General features: G+C 27.2%; 3 protein-coding genes across 3 annotated transcripts; 1 reads left to right on the top strand and 2 right to left on the bottom strand.

Moving 5' to 3' along the window:
• Positions 1 to 1,103: 1,103 nt before the first annotated feature.
• On the bottom strand, positions 1,104 to 5,811 carry LOC130671388 (RNA polymerase II-associated protein 1). The gene is made up of 2 exons (XM_057475250.1): positions 5,656 to 5,811; positions 1,104 to 5,469 (listed from the first exon to the last, which is right to left on the bottom strand). The coding sequence occupies exon 2, from the start codon at positions 5,431 to 5,433 to the stop codon at positions 1,855 to 1,857; it is 3,579 nt and encodes a 1,192-aa protein (XP_057331233.1). The 5' UTR covers positions 5,434 to 5,469; positions 5,656 to 5,811; the 3' UTR covers positions 1,104 to 1,854.
• Positions 5,812 to 6,887: 1,076 nt separating this feature from the next.
• Positions 6,888 to 9,413, top strand: LOC130671737 (ubiquitin-conjugating enzyme E2 variant 2). The gene is made up of 5 exons (XM_057475798.1): positions 6,888 to 7,031; positions 7,125 to 7,210; positions 7,616 to 7,758; positions 8,126 to 8,251; positions 8,619 to 9,413. Exons 2-5 carry the CDS (start codon positions 7,186 to 7,188, stop codon positions 8,757 to 8,759), a joined length of 435 nt encoding a protein of 144 aa, XP_057331781.1. The 5' UTR covers positions 6,888 to 7,031; positions 7,125 to 7,185; the 3' UTR covers positions 8,760 to 9,413.
• Positions 9,414 to 10,092: 679 nt separating this feature from the next.
• LOC130671572 (cytochrome c1, heme protein, mitochondrial) lies at positions 10,093 to 15,437 on the bottom strand. Its single transcript, XM_057475540.1, has 8 exons — positions 15,287 to 15,437; positions 14,686 to 14,733; positions 13,707 to 13,855; positions 13,500 to 13,632; positions 13,248 to 13,412; positions 13,030 to 13,143; positions 12,529 to 12,663; positions 10,093 to 10,587 (listed from the first exon to the last, which is right to left on the bottom strand). The coding sequence occupies exons 1-8, from the start codon at positions 15,356 to 15,358 to the stop codon at positions 10,477 to 10,479; spliced, it is 927 nt and encodes a 308-aa protein (XP_057331523.1). The 5' UTR covers positions 15,359 to 15,437; the 3' UTR covers positions 10,093 to 10,476.
• Between the last annotated feature and the right edge of the window lie 184 nt (positions 15,438 to 15,621).

The following is a 15,621-nucleotide window of genomic DNA, read 5'->3' as shown; positions in this document are numbered from 1 at the left end:
GATGCAAAAGTTAGTTAGTTAGTTCTTCAATAAGGCATTGGGATATCCCATCCAGCCGTTACTCCTTGACACTACAGCGCCTCAGAGTCTTGTCTATATGAAGATGCAAAAGAAGAGATTTTGGAAAGTTTTTGAAACACCTTTTTTAGTCCATAAAAAAGTCCAAAGTGGTGATTCTGGAACTTTTTTGGAACGTCTATTTTAGCTTCCGAAAAAGGTCAAAAGTAGTGATTATGGAACTTTTTTGGAATGTCCATATAAAATGCCAAAAAATTTCCAAGAACGTCCTTTTTTGACTCTAAATTCGCTCATAAAAACTTTTTTTTTTTACCATTAAAGTTACTAACGTTCCAAAAAAGTTCTATTCGAAGTTCTAATCTGTCTCATGTTTAGAAGCTCTACATGCGGAACTTTTTTGGAATCTTTTTGGAACGAATTGTTTTTACACGGGAGTATGACATATTGAAGAATCTTATAACTTACTATAAATTTAAATTAAATGAATGTTCTTGAAGTCGCACTCAGCGGGCCATTTTTTACTTTAACGTTCGTTCTTCAGATTAAATTTAGGTTCAGTTAAATTCTGTGAATCGTTTTAATCACATGTTATTCAATATATATTTTAAATTTGTGAAAATTAAATAGAGTAATATATTTTATAAATTATTTCCCAAATCAATAAATTTATCATAATTTAATTGATATTATCTTTGAGCTAGTATAGGGTCATGTGTTCATCAAGTAATGGTACATCACAATTTTTAGTGAGCGACTATGGGTAAACTCAAATTACTCTTCGAATTAAAGTTGAATTCGAATATTTTAAACTACAAAAAATAATTGTAAGAAAACAAGAGATTCATTTTTTTCATGTCCGTTACATTTAGTATGATAATATTTTAATTTATAAAGAATAATCTTTTTAAATTATTCCAAATAAATCAATTAAACTGAGTTAAAATATGATACAAAATATATTTTAGTTTTTAATTAATAATTAATGGTTAACAAAAAACGGAACAAAGCTCAGTCAACATGAAACAAACTTTATTTTATCTATTTATTGATAATTATTAACAAGAACACAATACTAAAACTAATAGTCCGATTACTATTTTATACTAAATCAGTTATTGTAATAATAATTATTAAGTAAATAAGTAAAAAAAATTTTCAATATCATAATTCTATTTACAATATTTATATATTTATATCTATTTTTAATTATTATACACACGATGTGTATAGATGAGGTGCCATACTATTATCCTAAAAACATTTTTTGACAAGTACTAAATATATCATACTACAAATTTAATAAAATACTTGATCTAAATGACGCAGGATTTAGAAAGTACTTAAAAAATGTGACTACTGATACAAACAATATTCAAAAGAATATTGCTCGTGTAAATAATTCCAAATGTACTGAAATGAACCGCGGCAAAACTATGAAATGGTTTGAATAGAAGTATCACAGAAATATTCCGATTCAACAAAGTCTCATTTGAAATTTTACTCTGAAAAAATATATCAGTTTCGGAGTAAAATTAAAAATGAGACCTTGTTGAATCGGTTAGTTGGCTATTCGGTACTGTGTTATTTTGCCTCAATCACCAATGGATATTTCGGTACATTTAGAATTATTGATGCGAGTTTTTTGAATGTTGTTTATTTTGGTAGTCACATTATTTAAGTAAACTTTCTGGATTCTCCATCATTGAGAACAAGTACTCGATTCAATTTTTAGCATGATGTATCTGGTACTTGTTGAGAAATGTTTTTAGCGTGATGGTATTGCACCCTATAGATGTGAAAAAGTAATTCAAATTAAAGTAATGTGAGATAGAAATATTAGTAAGTAGGTGGTACGTAATTTAATAAACTTTCTGCTAAAGAAATATCTTGTATTGTTTTTATTTTGGCACGCATTTTAGTTGCCAACTTAGATGTACCACGTATAAACATAGCTGAATGATGGATTGCAATCATATACATCAAAGGGCACCATTCTTTTCTTATTGTTTTCCTTACTAAAGCTGTCAAATAGCTTTCTATCAACGTAACATCTTGCTCAAGTGGACTTAAATACTCATCAATTGGAACAAATAATTTTTCCGGCGACAATTTTAAATATCTTAAAGCACCAGCATGTTCAGACCACAATAATTTTCTATAATGTACATCATGCCTTTGAGCAATTGGTACTAATAAACACATTGCAAATCCTTCATCACCATAAGAATTAGCAACAAAACACTCGCATATTGATGTGAAGATATCATTAAATGAACTAACTCCTGGTAGATCATTTGAAAAATCCAATCGTTTGTAATATTTGCTCACTAATTTGGATACAGCTCGTTTAAGTAAAATTGATACATTATTATTTAAATATACTGTATCACAAAGATACACGAGTACCAATCGTGAAAATCTAATTGTTGGAGTTAAACTATAAAAAATTTCACGCATAGCTAATTCTAAACTTAATACAATATTTATTTTCATTGTATCGTTATCATTCCAACCAACTTTATTTTTAAGATTTGAATAAGCATCAACTAATGGTAAGTATGGCCAATCTTTCGGCATTGCTGCTTCATCCCAACGTTTTTCTGTTGCAACATACTGTTTATATATATTTGAAATATTATTTGGTAATTCAAGTGTTATTTTTTCATCACCACAATTTAATTTCATAATATTTAAATCTTCAGTAAGTCGATCAACTGCTAATCTTTCATTAGAAAGAACAATATCAAGAACTTGATTTACAGCACGAGAAGCGTCTGCTGGTAATGTTGATATTAATTTAACAGCAATTTTCCAAATAATTTCATTAATTAGATCACTTGTAGGAAATTTAGCACAAGCTCTAACAATAGTTGTAATAAAAAATAACTCAGCTCGTGTATACCAACTATTTTCTAATGACCACTCGTGATTAACTAACTGTCGAAAATATTTAATGACATCTGGATTCTGAATAATCATTTCAAATTCATGAAACATTGACGTTTTTATCATCGCATCTGTTACTGTTGCTAAAAATGGTAAGCAACAATTTAATGAGACAGCTGGCTGAATTTCACCATTTTTAGTGAGTACTCCTAAGCTTGGAAGTGCTGATGGATCTCTTTCAGTTGCTGGTATACAATTACTTAACAAATTTGAAGAAGAACAAATATTTACAAATATTTTATTATTAGATATCCATTCAGTTTTTAATGATGAAATGTCATCAAGTGAATTTAATGTCACAGCAATTAATTTAGTATTGCTCCATGTCGCTGAAGAAACTTGAGCTAATTGTGTACTCCACTTGGTTAATAATGTTGATATAATTGGTCTTAAACTGTATTCACGTGAAGAAAGAGCAACAAGTGCTGCAGCATATTCACAAGATAATTCAGAAGCACTTGTCAGATCATGATTGCTAAGTAAAAAACGTAATTGTGAATTTAATATTGATCTTGCTCCATTTATGCTGTCTGTAGCGACTCCATGTTTATAGATTAGTCTCCATAGACGTAGAGCTTCAATAGCCAGTCGAAGTCCAGCTTCTCCGGCATCGCTGTTACTGTACGAAAGAAAAGAGTGAATTATTTTTAAATTATTAAGACGATCTGCGACAGGTCTTCCAGCGTACTCCAATAGTATTCTGCATAACCGAATGGCAGTGACATTAGGAACCCCATAAGCATTTTCAGTATCAAGAGTTACAAGCCGCTGAGTTGTTAATGGAATAAAATTTTTAACAATGGTATCCAATAGTTGAGGAGTTGTTGCAATATTTAAAGCAATTATATGTGAATGACGCGCGAGACGAATTAATATTTCTAAAGCTGATGTAACTCCTATGGGAGGTGGTTTTATTTCACTTAATATATATCTGATACGTAAAACAATATCTGATCTCATAGTAGCTGCAATACTGTCTAATTGTGCTAATTGATGATCTTTCAAAGTACTTATATCTTCAACATCATGTTTAGGTGCTGATAATTCAGGAACTTGACAAATTCCATCAGGATATTCCCATCCGTAGAGTCTATCCATACAGATTTCGTCAGCTTCGCTGGATAAAAATGATCTAAGTGCTTGCAGAGTTGCAGTAATAACCGCAACAGATTTATCATCCATTGAAAATCTCAATAATAAAATAATATTTCTTTCATTTAATGCAGCGAGAGGTGCAGGATTTAGTGCATTATCATACCAACCTTTGCGACTTTTTTCCATAATATTACCTAAAGTGGTAAGTGCTGTACAACGTTGTTGTTGAGCTGAAGATCGACTGAGCTGTAATAATTCTTGAAGAGTGTAACCTGGACGATCAGGCTCTTCGCCATGATTATGCAAACCTTTGTTTAATAAATCATCATCTTTGAAAGGTAAAAGTAAACCATCAAAGTCAAAACGTGCATTGTAAGGTTCGTCTGGTATGGATCCATCATTTTTACTGGGTTCAATTTCTTTCATCCATTCAAGTTTTTCTGGTTCCACTTTGTCCATATGAACCCAACCTTTATCTGATGCTTGTTCAACGATCTCTGATACAGGAGCTGGTGGTTCTTGTGGCAATGTCTCGCATTCCATTTTTGTTTCTTCTTTACTATCAATTAATACTGGTTTAGATTTTTCAACTTTTATTTTTGGTTCAGATACTGTTGATTTTTTCTTAGCACGAAGAAATTCTAATAGTTTAGGATCAAGAGTATTTTCTAATCGTGATTTTTCTTTTAAAATTTCTTCTTTTGTCATATTATTTAACTTTTCTATATTACTTTTATGAATTTCTGAAACCAGCGAATCCTGGATTAAATTACTCTGATTAGCATTAGTATCAGTATCAATAAGTTTATTGTCCGTTTCATGTGTTACTGATTGTACTGATTCATTACTGGCCAAAGTAGTTTGATAAAATAAACTGCTTGAAGTACTGGCAGGTGATTTACGATCAACAACAAAAACTGATGGAAAACCAGTGTCATTTGAAATACTATTTATGTTTTTAAATAATTTTTTATCACTAGGATTATGTTTCTTTTCGACTATGTTTCCTAGTAAAGGTTTATATGCATCTAAAGGGACATGTCTTACTGGATCAAGTAAATTAGACGTAGATACACTTTGAGCATCACTTGAAGATGGCTGTTCACTGACAACATTTTCATCAGATTGTGGTTTAGATAATTTATCAGTCGTTTTCATTGCTTTGCGTTCAGCGAATTTTGATCGAAACTTTTGATTCGATTGTTTATCTTCTTCTGTTTTTGGCTCAGTAGCTGCTTGCTTGCATTGAGCTCGTAAATTAATGACTTTTGCAGAAGGTTCTTGACGTGATTTCATAAATTCTTCTTGCATTCGAAATAGTTCTTCTTCACCATCTCCAGGTTTAGGGCGTTTTACAGGTTTAAAGTTATCCATCTTTGAGTTTTTATTACTTTACCGCTACGTTAAATTCTGCAATAAAAAATATTTAAAATTATAATAAATAGAATAATTATGTGAAATTAAATTTAAAAAACAAAAAAAAACAATGACATCGTTAAACTAATGTCTTTTATAATTATTTAACAGTAATTATTTTAAGATTTGTAATTAAATATTGATAATTTTAATGGTATAAAAGTTAAATTTTGAAATTACCACAGAATATTTAAAAACTTAATACTCTTATCGAAACCCGATAATTATTTGTTTATTTTTTTTTGTTATTATTTTGATAACAATATTTAAATATTGTAGGTTAAGCCGCTTACTAATCACGCCATTGCCAATCCCACTACCAGACGTAGAATATAAAATTTTTTTGTACTTTATCAAGTGCCGACCTCTACAAGAAAAACAAAAATATTAAATTATTTAAATGATTAATTTTTAAAAAATATTTCTATAAAATTATATTTAGAAATTTACGAGTGTGAATGTAGCAGACATCAGACGAATTCAAAGTTACAAATAAATAGAGTAAATAATTAAAAAAATAATATTTATAAAAAATGCACTTATTAATTTCAAAACTTTTTAAATGCGCATTTTTAAAAATTTAATTCTATTAATTATTTATTCGATTTATTAATAATTTTAAATTTGTCTGATGTCTGCTACATTTACACTCATATAAATTTAATATTACTAAGCTATGTATATCATTCAGGTTTTGTACTAGAAATTTGATTTTGATTAAAAGGGGCCTGAGATACAAAAAAAAAAAGCATATTTTTCTGATTTTTTTTTTCAGAGTACCTTCGTTATTAAAATTCTTAAAATTTGTGACATCATTAAGCATAATTCCAAGAATATTCTGCTAAATTTTCATAAAAAAATATTGAAAAATAAGCCAGTGGTAATGGGGAGAACCGAGTCACCTTAAAAAAAAAAAGTCTCCATGCCGTAGACAGGATAACTCATGACTGCCTCATCTGAAATCAAAAAACTAAATAGATTTCTTTAGTACATAAGTTTATCTTGAATTTGAACAAAGGATGTTTTTTTTCAATAACTACTTATTGTTTTAATTAAACAAAAGGAAGAATTTTCGGCAAAAACAACAGTTTTTTGATTGCACTTCCCAGGCGACACAAAAAAAAATTGTTAACTTTATGTTAACAATTAGTTACACTCTAACAAATTGTTGCCTTAAACTTAACAAAAAGTCAACAATTTTTTTTTGTGCCGCCTGGGATTTTACCAAAAATTCAAAAATGAATATTTTGTTCATTCCTTTGTTCAAATCCAAGATAAACTTAAAGATAAAATTACGTTAGGCGCGAAACGTCACCAATTGTAAACTTCACTTCCGTTTCACCGATAACATGGAATGCGCTTCTTAAAATTTAAAAGAGCTGCTATCTGTTGATAATAATTTAAAAAAATTATACTGTATTTTGAGATATATAAAAGTATACACAATCTGGTTACTACTGACACAGCTTATGCTACGAGACAACCTCAAAGGGAGGTTGATTGAAGTTTGGCAAAAATAATTTGACATTGTAACTTAATAATTACAATAAATTCAGGTTCGTGTTTTATTATTGTTTAAATAATATCACATTGTTAAAATATAAATAAATATTTACTTATTAATAAAACGTTTACTTATAATATATTAGGATATCCGGTTATACGGAGTTATAAAAAATAAAATAACGTGTTCTGCTGAATTACGAGATCATGGCGGTGCCTACGGCCGGTGTAGGTAAGGCTAAATTTTAATATATTACAATATATATATTTTATTTTTTTTTTCCACACTGAAATATAAAATTTATGTATTTTATTTTAATTTATTTAATTGTTGATTTTAATTTAAAATTAAATGCACAAAATACAATGAAAGTAATAATTATTAATTATTTGACAGTTTTAATTATTACAAAAGCAGCTTCACGTCACACTTGTCCGTCTGTAGTTTATGTATACATATCTTATTGTTGGAATATTTAACTAATTCATATTTTATGTAAATTGAATTAGTTCAATGATTATTTGACATTTCATTACATCAAAATATTACTTTTAAAGAAATAAAATTTGAAAATTATTATAAAGTTCTAAAAGAAAATAAACTATTATTGTTCATTTAAAATTTTTTTTTATCTAGTGGTCCCTAGAAATTTCCGTTTACTTGAAGAATTGGAGCAGGGACAAAAAGGCGTTGGAGATGGAACCATTAGTTGGGGATTAGAAAATGACGATGACATGACCCTGACTCATTGGACTGGAATGATTATTGGACCACCTCGGGTAAATTTTTATTAATCAATACATTTTTTTTTGTATTGATAACTTTTTTAGAAATTATTTTAAATTAACTCTAATCAGTTGAACATGGGTCGTTTGTGTCCAAATATTCTACTGTAAACAGCCTATATGCCTTCGAATTTTGATGAAAATGTTTATTGAAACAGGGATTTTCGGGGGCTGGCAACAACTCTATCGCATAGTTAGAAGTCCAAAGAAGACCTACGAATTTATTCAGATTTTTCTTTACAAAATAACACAGTTAAATAAGCGGCAGCCGCTAATGACCCATGTTCAACGTTTACGGGTGCTGAAAACAGCGACATCGGATTAGAGCTATATAATTTATGATGATTATTTTAATTTATAGACACCATATGAGAATAGAATGTATAGTTTAAAGATAGATTGTGGGCAAAGATACCCAGATGATGCACCAAGTGTAAGATTTTTAAGTAGAATCAACATGAATTGTATCAACAGCAACACTGGAGCGGTATAATAATTTTATATTTATTTTATAACGATATGCATTTTACTAATTTTATTATAATCATGCAAACGCAAACGTGTAACATTTATTTCATATTTTTTAAATTCATTATAATTGATACGATTATTTTATGATTTAAAGTTGCAATCGTAAATTCAAAGTAAAGTAAAAGTAAAAAATTAAAATTTTTTTATTTGCTCAATATTTTTGTTGAAATAATTAATGAAAATAGAAATTTCATTTATTTAATTATAAAACATAAAATGTTTCGTACATTTATTTTTGTATCAAATATAATTTATTGTTAAAATATTAATGTATTAGTACTTATAGATGTTAATTTAATTGTTATTTTTATTTTTATTAAAAGGTGGATAATCGTAGTGTGCCAATGTTGGTGAAATGGCAACGGGAATATACAATTAAAACAGTTTTACAGGAACTCCGTCGTTTAATGACACTGAAAGAAAATATGAAATTATCTCAACCCCCTGAGGGTAGTACTTTTTAGCCTAGCAACAGCAACATTTCGTATCTTCCTTTTTACAGCGGCAAGAGGCAACATCAAGGTGTACCAAATAAATAAATCCTACTTTTATTATTATTATTATTATTATTACTATTAATATTATTATAATTATTATTATTAATATTATTTGGTGGCCTTTTATCCCCTTGAAATAAAAAGGATAGAAACATTATAAGTTAAGTATACAGTAATTCAGGCACATAAATACATACCGTTACACATTTAGTAGAAAAAAAAATTAATTTTTTTTCTGGTGTGTAAATGAATTGAAGTTGTATTTTGAAATTTAAAGCATTAAAAAAAAAAAATTAAGATAGTGGATGATGTAATGATAAATATTTTTCAGTAAAAATAAATTTTGCCTTTAAAAATTTCTCAAAGAAATTATGTCATTCTCATTAAAAAAAAAAAAAATATAAACTTTAAAATTGTATTGAATTTTTTTTTGATTGCATTAACTTTTATTTGAGCGCTATTGAATTGAAAATCTTTTTTTCTTTATGATATTATAATTAATATAAATCTTTGTGCATTTCCTTTAAGCTATTTCTGTAAAATTGTAATTATAGAGTAAACAATTTTATTATCAAGAACAAAACAACAATTTGTATATTTATTAAATGAAGTAACAAATTGCGTATAAGTTTAAAAAATTCTTACCCTTCCTTGTCAATCAGATTATTGCAGTCGTTATAAACTAATTAAATAATTATTGTAATCTGTTTTTGTACGATTACATTTAATGACAAGTTTACTAAAAAAAAATAACTGTCAATATGAGTCACTGAAGTTTGAATTTAAAAATTTTTTAATTATCAGTGATAAAGTAAATCTTGTGTTTTTTAAAATTAAAATAGATGAAAATAAATTATACAATTGGAAAAGAAAGCAATCAGCATTTTATGTAGCTTTATGTATAAATAAATAAATGAATATGCTTAAAAAATTTTTAATAATTAATTTATGATAGTGCAAAGATAAGAATTTTTCTTTTAACTTTCAATAGAAATATAATTTAAAAATAATGCAATAATAAATTAATTTAAAAACATTTTAAAATTAAATTGAATATTTAGAGTATATTAGTTTATTAAATATCTTACGATAAAACTTATATATTTATAATATTCATAGCCATAAATAAATAACAATAAAGTAAATATTTATAATTGTTTTAATTTTATCTGAGTATCGATTCAATAAGGGTTTTATATTTTATAATAATAAGAGAGGATAAAGGATTAATTTAATTTTTCCATAATATGAAGTTTAGAAAAAAGAAAAAAAAATGAATAACTATAAAAAATTTAATAAGTTATTTTTTTCAACGATTTATTAAAGATGATGATGTCACTGTTGGCATCTATGTACATTGTACGAATTCATTCATACGGCGTGAATTGACGACTGAGTTATTGAGAGTTAAATTATATGTCACAATTGGCATATTAATACCATTATCTCAATAACTTCAAGCATAATTTTATTTAGATAATACCATCATTAAAAACGTTTTTTTCAAGTTTTTAAACAATAAATTTAAAATTATCAAAACTACGTATATTAATTATACCAATCAGTATTGATGGCGTTATCAATTGCTAAACACGTTTATATTATGTAATTTATTTTTCGAGCTAGATCGTTTTTAAATTGAGTTAATATGATATTTATTTAATTATTCATTTTTATGATGTTTCTACTTTTTTTCCCGTGGGATGAATGCTAGTTTGGTAGATTTTACAGTTGTCCACTTGTGTCTCTTCAGCCAGTACGTACCAAGTAGTAATGTTAGACCCACTGCTAAAACCTGAAATTAAAAAAAAAAAAAATTATAGTATTTGTAAGTAACATGAAAAACCCATTATTCGCCCACTTTTCATCGGAGTTAAATTCAATTCAATATAAATTAGTAAATTGAATGAAAAATCTTTTTTTTTTTTAGTTTTAAATATTAGAATAAAATTTTAATTTGAAAAATAATATTGATAATTAGTTATTAGCAACTTTTTAAATAAAGTAGTTCAGTGTACGCATAGTTGCTCACTAAAAGTTATGATGTACCGTTACTCGATCAACACATGGCCCTATACTAGCTCGAACACAGTATCAATGTTCAATTGAACTATGATCAATTTATTGATTTGGAGAATAGTTTATAAAATATACTACTTTATTTAATTTTCAAAAATTTTAAATATATATTAAATAACGTAATTAAAACAATTATAATTGTTAATTATTAAAGAATTTAATTGAACATAAATTAAATCTAAAGAACGGACGTATGGTGGCCACAGATTTCTGAGATTGAAATTTCCTGACTTTTCCAGGTATTCCAGTCAAATAATTAAAAAATTCTCTGACTATATGTAGTAATATTAAATCATTGGAAATATTTATTTAATTCAAAATAATATAGTATAAGTCAGTTCAATAAATAATCAATCACTGTCGCTAAATGAAATTTTATTTTATTAATTGTCAATCTTCATAGGTTTTTTTTTATTTATTAAATGAATAGTTTTTTATTTTTTATTTTAAATCCGTTTTTATATAACTTACTCTATAATAAAATATGAATAAATTTTTCATTATCACTAGAATAAATTTCATAAATAAGAACGTTTTATAGAATATTAATAAAATACTAATCAAGTACGCGAATAGTAAATATAGTGGAACTTATCGGAACTAATTTCTACTGATTTTTTTTTCAAAATGGTGTTACAATCTCATTCGCGCCATGCCGCTTTTTGAACAGTTTTGTCAGAAAAAAAATTATCGGATTTTTTTCAGTCAAAAAAAAGAATTCCCGTACAGAGAATTTTTTTTATAATTCCCTGAGATTTTCAGGTTTTCCAGAAATGTGGCCACAATGGAACGGTAAAGTAAAAAATGCCTGGCTGAGCGCAATTTTAAAAATAATAACTTAATTTAAATTTATAACAAATGGTAAAATGCTTTGATACGTCATATTCTAATATATTTAGATTCATAAATAATTATTATCTCTTATGATAAGTTTTTTACTTGAAATTATATTTTATGAAAATCATAAAAACGCATTCATCAGATTAAATCAGTGAATACTGGTACTGATCGAGCTTAGGGTCTTTTACTTTGTTATACACGCATGAATAATTAATTATTTAAATTATATATTAGAATAAGGCAAATATAGAAGTGATTGAAAAAAGTCTGGATGAAGGTTTGGAATACTACAAGGCAGTTATAGAAAAAAGTGAAGACGTAAAAGTAATGAACTCGACATATAATAGCAGATATGCAGGGTATGCGGAAACGAAGAAGAGAGTCTCGAGAACATCTTTAAATGCAGAGAAGTTATGGTGAAAGTAAAGGACGAGGTGAAAGAGTTCATTGAAGAGTGGAGAGGTAACAGGGTGGAGGTGGACTTCGAATACATGTTGACACAGACACTGAGGGGTGAGCCAATTAATGAGATCGGTTCGTACATTAAAAAATTCGAGCAGCTAGTCAATAGTGAGGATGGAAATATAAGTGAGGGACAAACAGGGAGGTGAAGTGCAGCGGAGGTGAAGGAGACGCAGGAGTGTCCGCTGGCAGCCGAGAAAAGTGTGCAATTTAATAAATGAAAATAAAGAAGTGCAGGAAGGAAAATATGTTTGCAAAATGCAGATAATGTAATGACAAAAAAGCATAGTGTTATAATTGTAACTGTACATTGCAATCAAGTTTTATTTATTTAATTTAAATTATATTAAATTACCTTTATGGTCAAATACTTCCGTTCATCGTGCTCGGGATTAGATGTCCACATAAGGAAGGTGGTAACATCTTTAGCAACTTGAGATGCTGTTGCTGGAGTACCATCTTCGTATTCAATTATTTCATCGTAGATGGGCTTAGTTAAAATGAATAAGTAATTATTAATTTTTTTACATTTTAATTTTTATCTACGAATCGTAAGTTAAATTGTAAGATCTTATGAAAATTAAATTACAATATTAATTTTTTACATTTAAATAAAATTGTGCACAAATATTTTATCGCAAAAATAAAAAAATTACTTTGTCTTGAATTAGAAATCTCATAAATGCAATCATATATTATGAATTAGTTATGCAATATATCACCATTTTTTTTCTTTTAATTGTAAGTAATAAAAAATTAAAAAATTTTTTTATTAATATTTCTACTATATATAAGTTGGTTTGAAGGTTAAAATTTTAGATAAAAAAATTATGGACGTAAACAAAAATTTTCTTACCGGAGCCATACCAATAGCACCTCCAGGGAAGTATGGATTAAAGTACTGACCCTCTCGAAGTTGGATTCCGGCAGGTGGATCACAGAATCCAGTTAACAAGGAAAATACGTAGTTCTAAAATTAATAAAATAAAATAATTAAAGATAATTTACTCGATGAAAAAAAAAAAAACTTAGATGTTTTTATTAGTATTTAATAATAATAAAGTTGTAACTTACTTCTCCATTATGTCTTCCATTAATAATGTATGAAAGATCTGGTGGATAAGATCCGTTATTGGCAGCACGAGCTGCTTCTTCATTAGGATAGGGGTTCGGAATATAATCCGAAAGTTTACCTGGCCGCATAAAGTACTCTCCTTTGTCATCAGGACCATCTTTTACCTTTTTGTTGTTAATTATATTATCGTATTAAAGATTTTATAAATTGATATAAATATTAATATAAATAATAATAGCAAAAGAACGCACTTGAATTTCTTCTGCCAGAGCTTTGGCTTCATCTTCAGTGTGCGTCACATTAACAAGATGACGGTAAGCAACAAATTTCAAACTGTGACAAGCTGAGCAAACATTTTTATAGACTTCCCATCCTCGTCTCATACTAAAAAATGTCAAAACGTTATTTTATATTTATTCTTTTAAAAGATATTTTAAAATTAATATAATAAGAATTACCTAGCATGGTCAATCGAATTTATAAACCCATTCCAACTCCACGGATAATTTGGAGGATGAGCTATTAATTCGAATGCTTTTATTGAGTTCTCCAATGTATAAATCAAAGCACCAATACCTCCGACTGCTACTCCCAAACATGAAACCATCTTTAACATGAAAATTATTTAAATAAATGTACCATCACTTTTTTTTTTGGCAACGAAGTGTCAGATATTTAAAAAATTTTTTTGTTTAAGGGGGGAAAGGAGTCTGAGAAACAAAAAAAAGAGCATATTTTTGTGATTTTTGTTTTCATAGTACCTTCTTTATTAACATTCTTAAAATTTAAGACATTAGTAAGCAACATTCCAAGAATATTTTGCTAAATTTTCATAGAAAAATATTGAAAACTAAGCCAGTGGTAGTGGAGAGGACCGATTTACCTCAAAAAAGTCTCCATGCCGTAGGCAGGATAACTCAGAACTACTTTATTTGAAATCAAAAAACCAAAAAGATTTCTTTAGTACATAAGTTTATCTTGGATTTGAACGAAGGAATAATCAAAATATTCATTTTTGAATTTTTGGTCAAAGTGCAATAAAAAAACTCTGATTTTTGCCAAAAATTCTTCCTTTTGTTTAATTAAAAAATAAGTAGTTATTGAAAAAAAAACCTTCGTTCAAATCTAAGATAAATTTATATACTAAAGAAATCTTTTTGGTTTTTTGATTTCAGGTGAAGCAGTCATGAGTTATCCTGACTACGGCATGGAGACGTTTATTTGAGGTGACTCGGATCTTCCCATAACTACTGGCTTATTTTTCAATATTTTTTAATGAAAATTTAGTAGAATATTCTTGGAATGATGCTTAATAATGTCACAAATTTTGAGAATTTTAATAAAGAAGGTACTCTGAAAAAAAATTATAAAAAAAAGCTCTTTTTTTTTTATCTCAGACCCCTTTCCCCCCTTAAATTATCTTTAAATTAAACTTACCGCTTTACGACCTCTGGACCAGTCTTTGACTGTCGAGAACTGATTGGCCTATGAAAAATATAAAATAAAATGTAACATTAATTTTCTTAATTGTTGTCGGGTACTCTAAAATATAAATATTATTAACTATATAAGTTAATCATTTTGAAAATGTAATAAATAAAGATTTTTAAATTTATTTTTATAGAAAATAAAAATAAATAAATAAAAAATATAAAATTTGAATAGGTGTAATAATTATAACATGACATGTAATGGTGTAACCTTAGGGTTAGTATAAAATAATCATGGCAGATCTCTGTTTTCTCATCGAATAAGTATTACATAACAATTATGAAATCATTATAAAAATTCATTTGTTTATGTTTATGGCAGTATTAAGTAACAATAAATAATTATAACAATTAAATAGAACATATGAGTTTAAAATAATAGATTTAAAAAATGTCATAATACCGACAGGACATGTTAGCCGTAATGGAAGGGTATAAAAATTTATGAATTATTTAATGATGATATCATGACTATGATGTTGAATTAAAAAATTACATAAACAATAATAATTATTTATATTAATTAATTCAATTATTAAAAAATTTACCTGATTAAATAGACTTGCATTATTTGATTTTAAAAATCCAGATCGACAAATACGTCCAAGCGATGCCGCCATGTTGACCAGAGGTGCAAATGTGTAAAGAACGTAACTCAAATTAAAAACTTATAATTATTACGATTATTTATTTATACAATATTTTGAATTTTTCAATAAAATTCAAAAAAATACATAAAATTTTTAATATTATTTAAATTATTAAAAAAAAACCACATTAATTATTTCAATTTAAAAAATATTTTGAATTATCAATTGACTAATCAACATTACCAACATTGTTTAAAAAAACATAATTGATTATTTTCTTATTTAATAAATTA

The sequence above is a fragment of the Microplitis mediator genome, chromosome 7 (assembly GCF_029852145.1).
Source record: "Microplitis mediator isolate UGA2020A chromosome 7, iyMicMedi2.1, whole genome shotgun sequence".
Lineage (NCBI taxonomy): Eukaryota > Metazoa > Arthropoda > Insecta > Hymenoptera > Braconidae > Microplitis > Microplitis mediator.
This window is presented reverse-complemented; position numbering and strand designations above follow the sequence as displayed.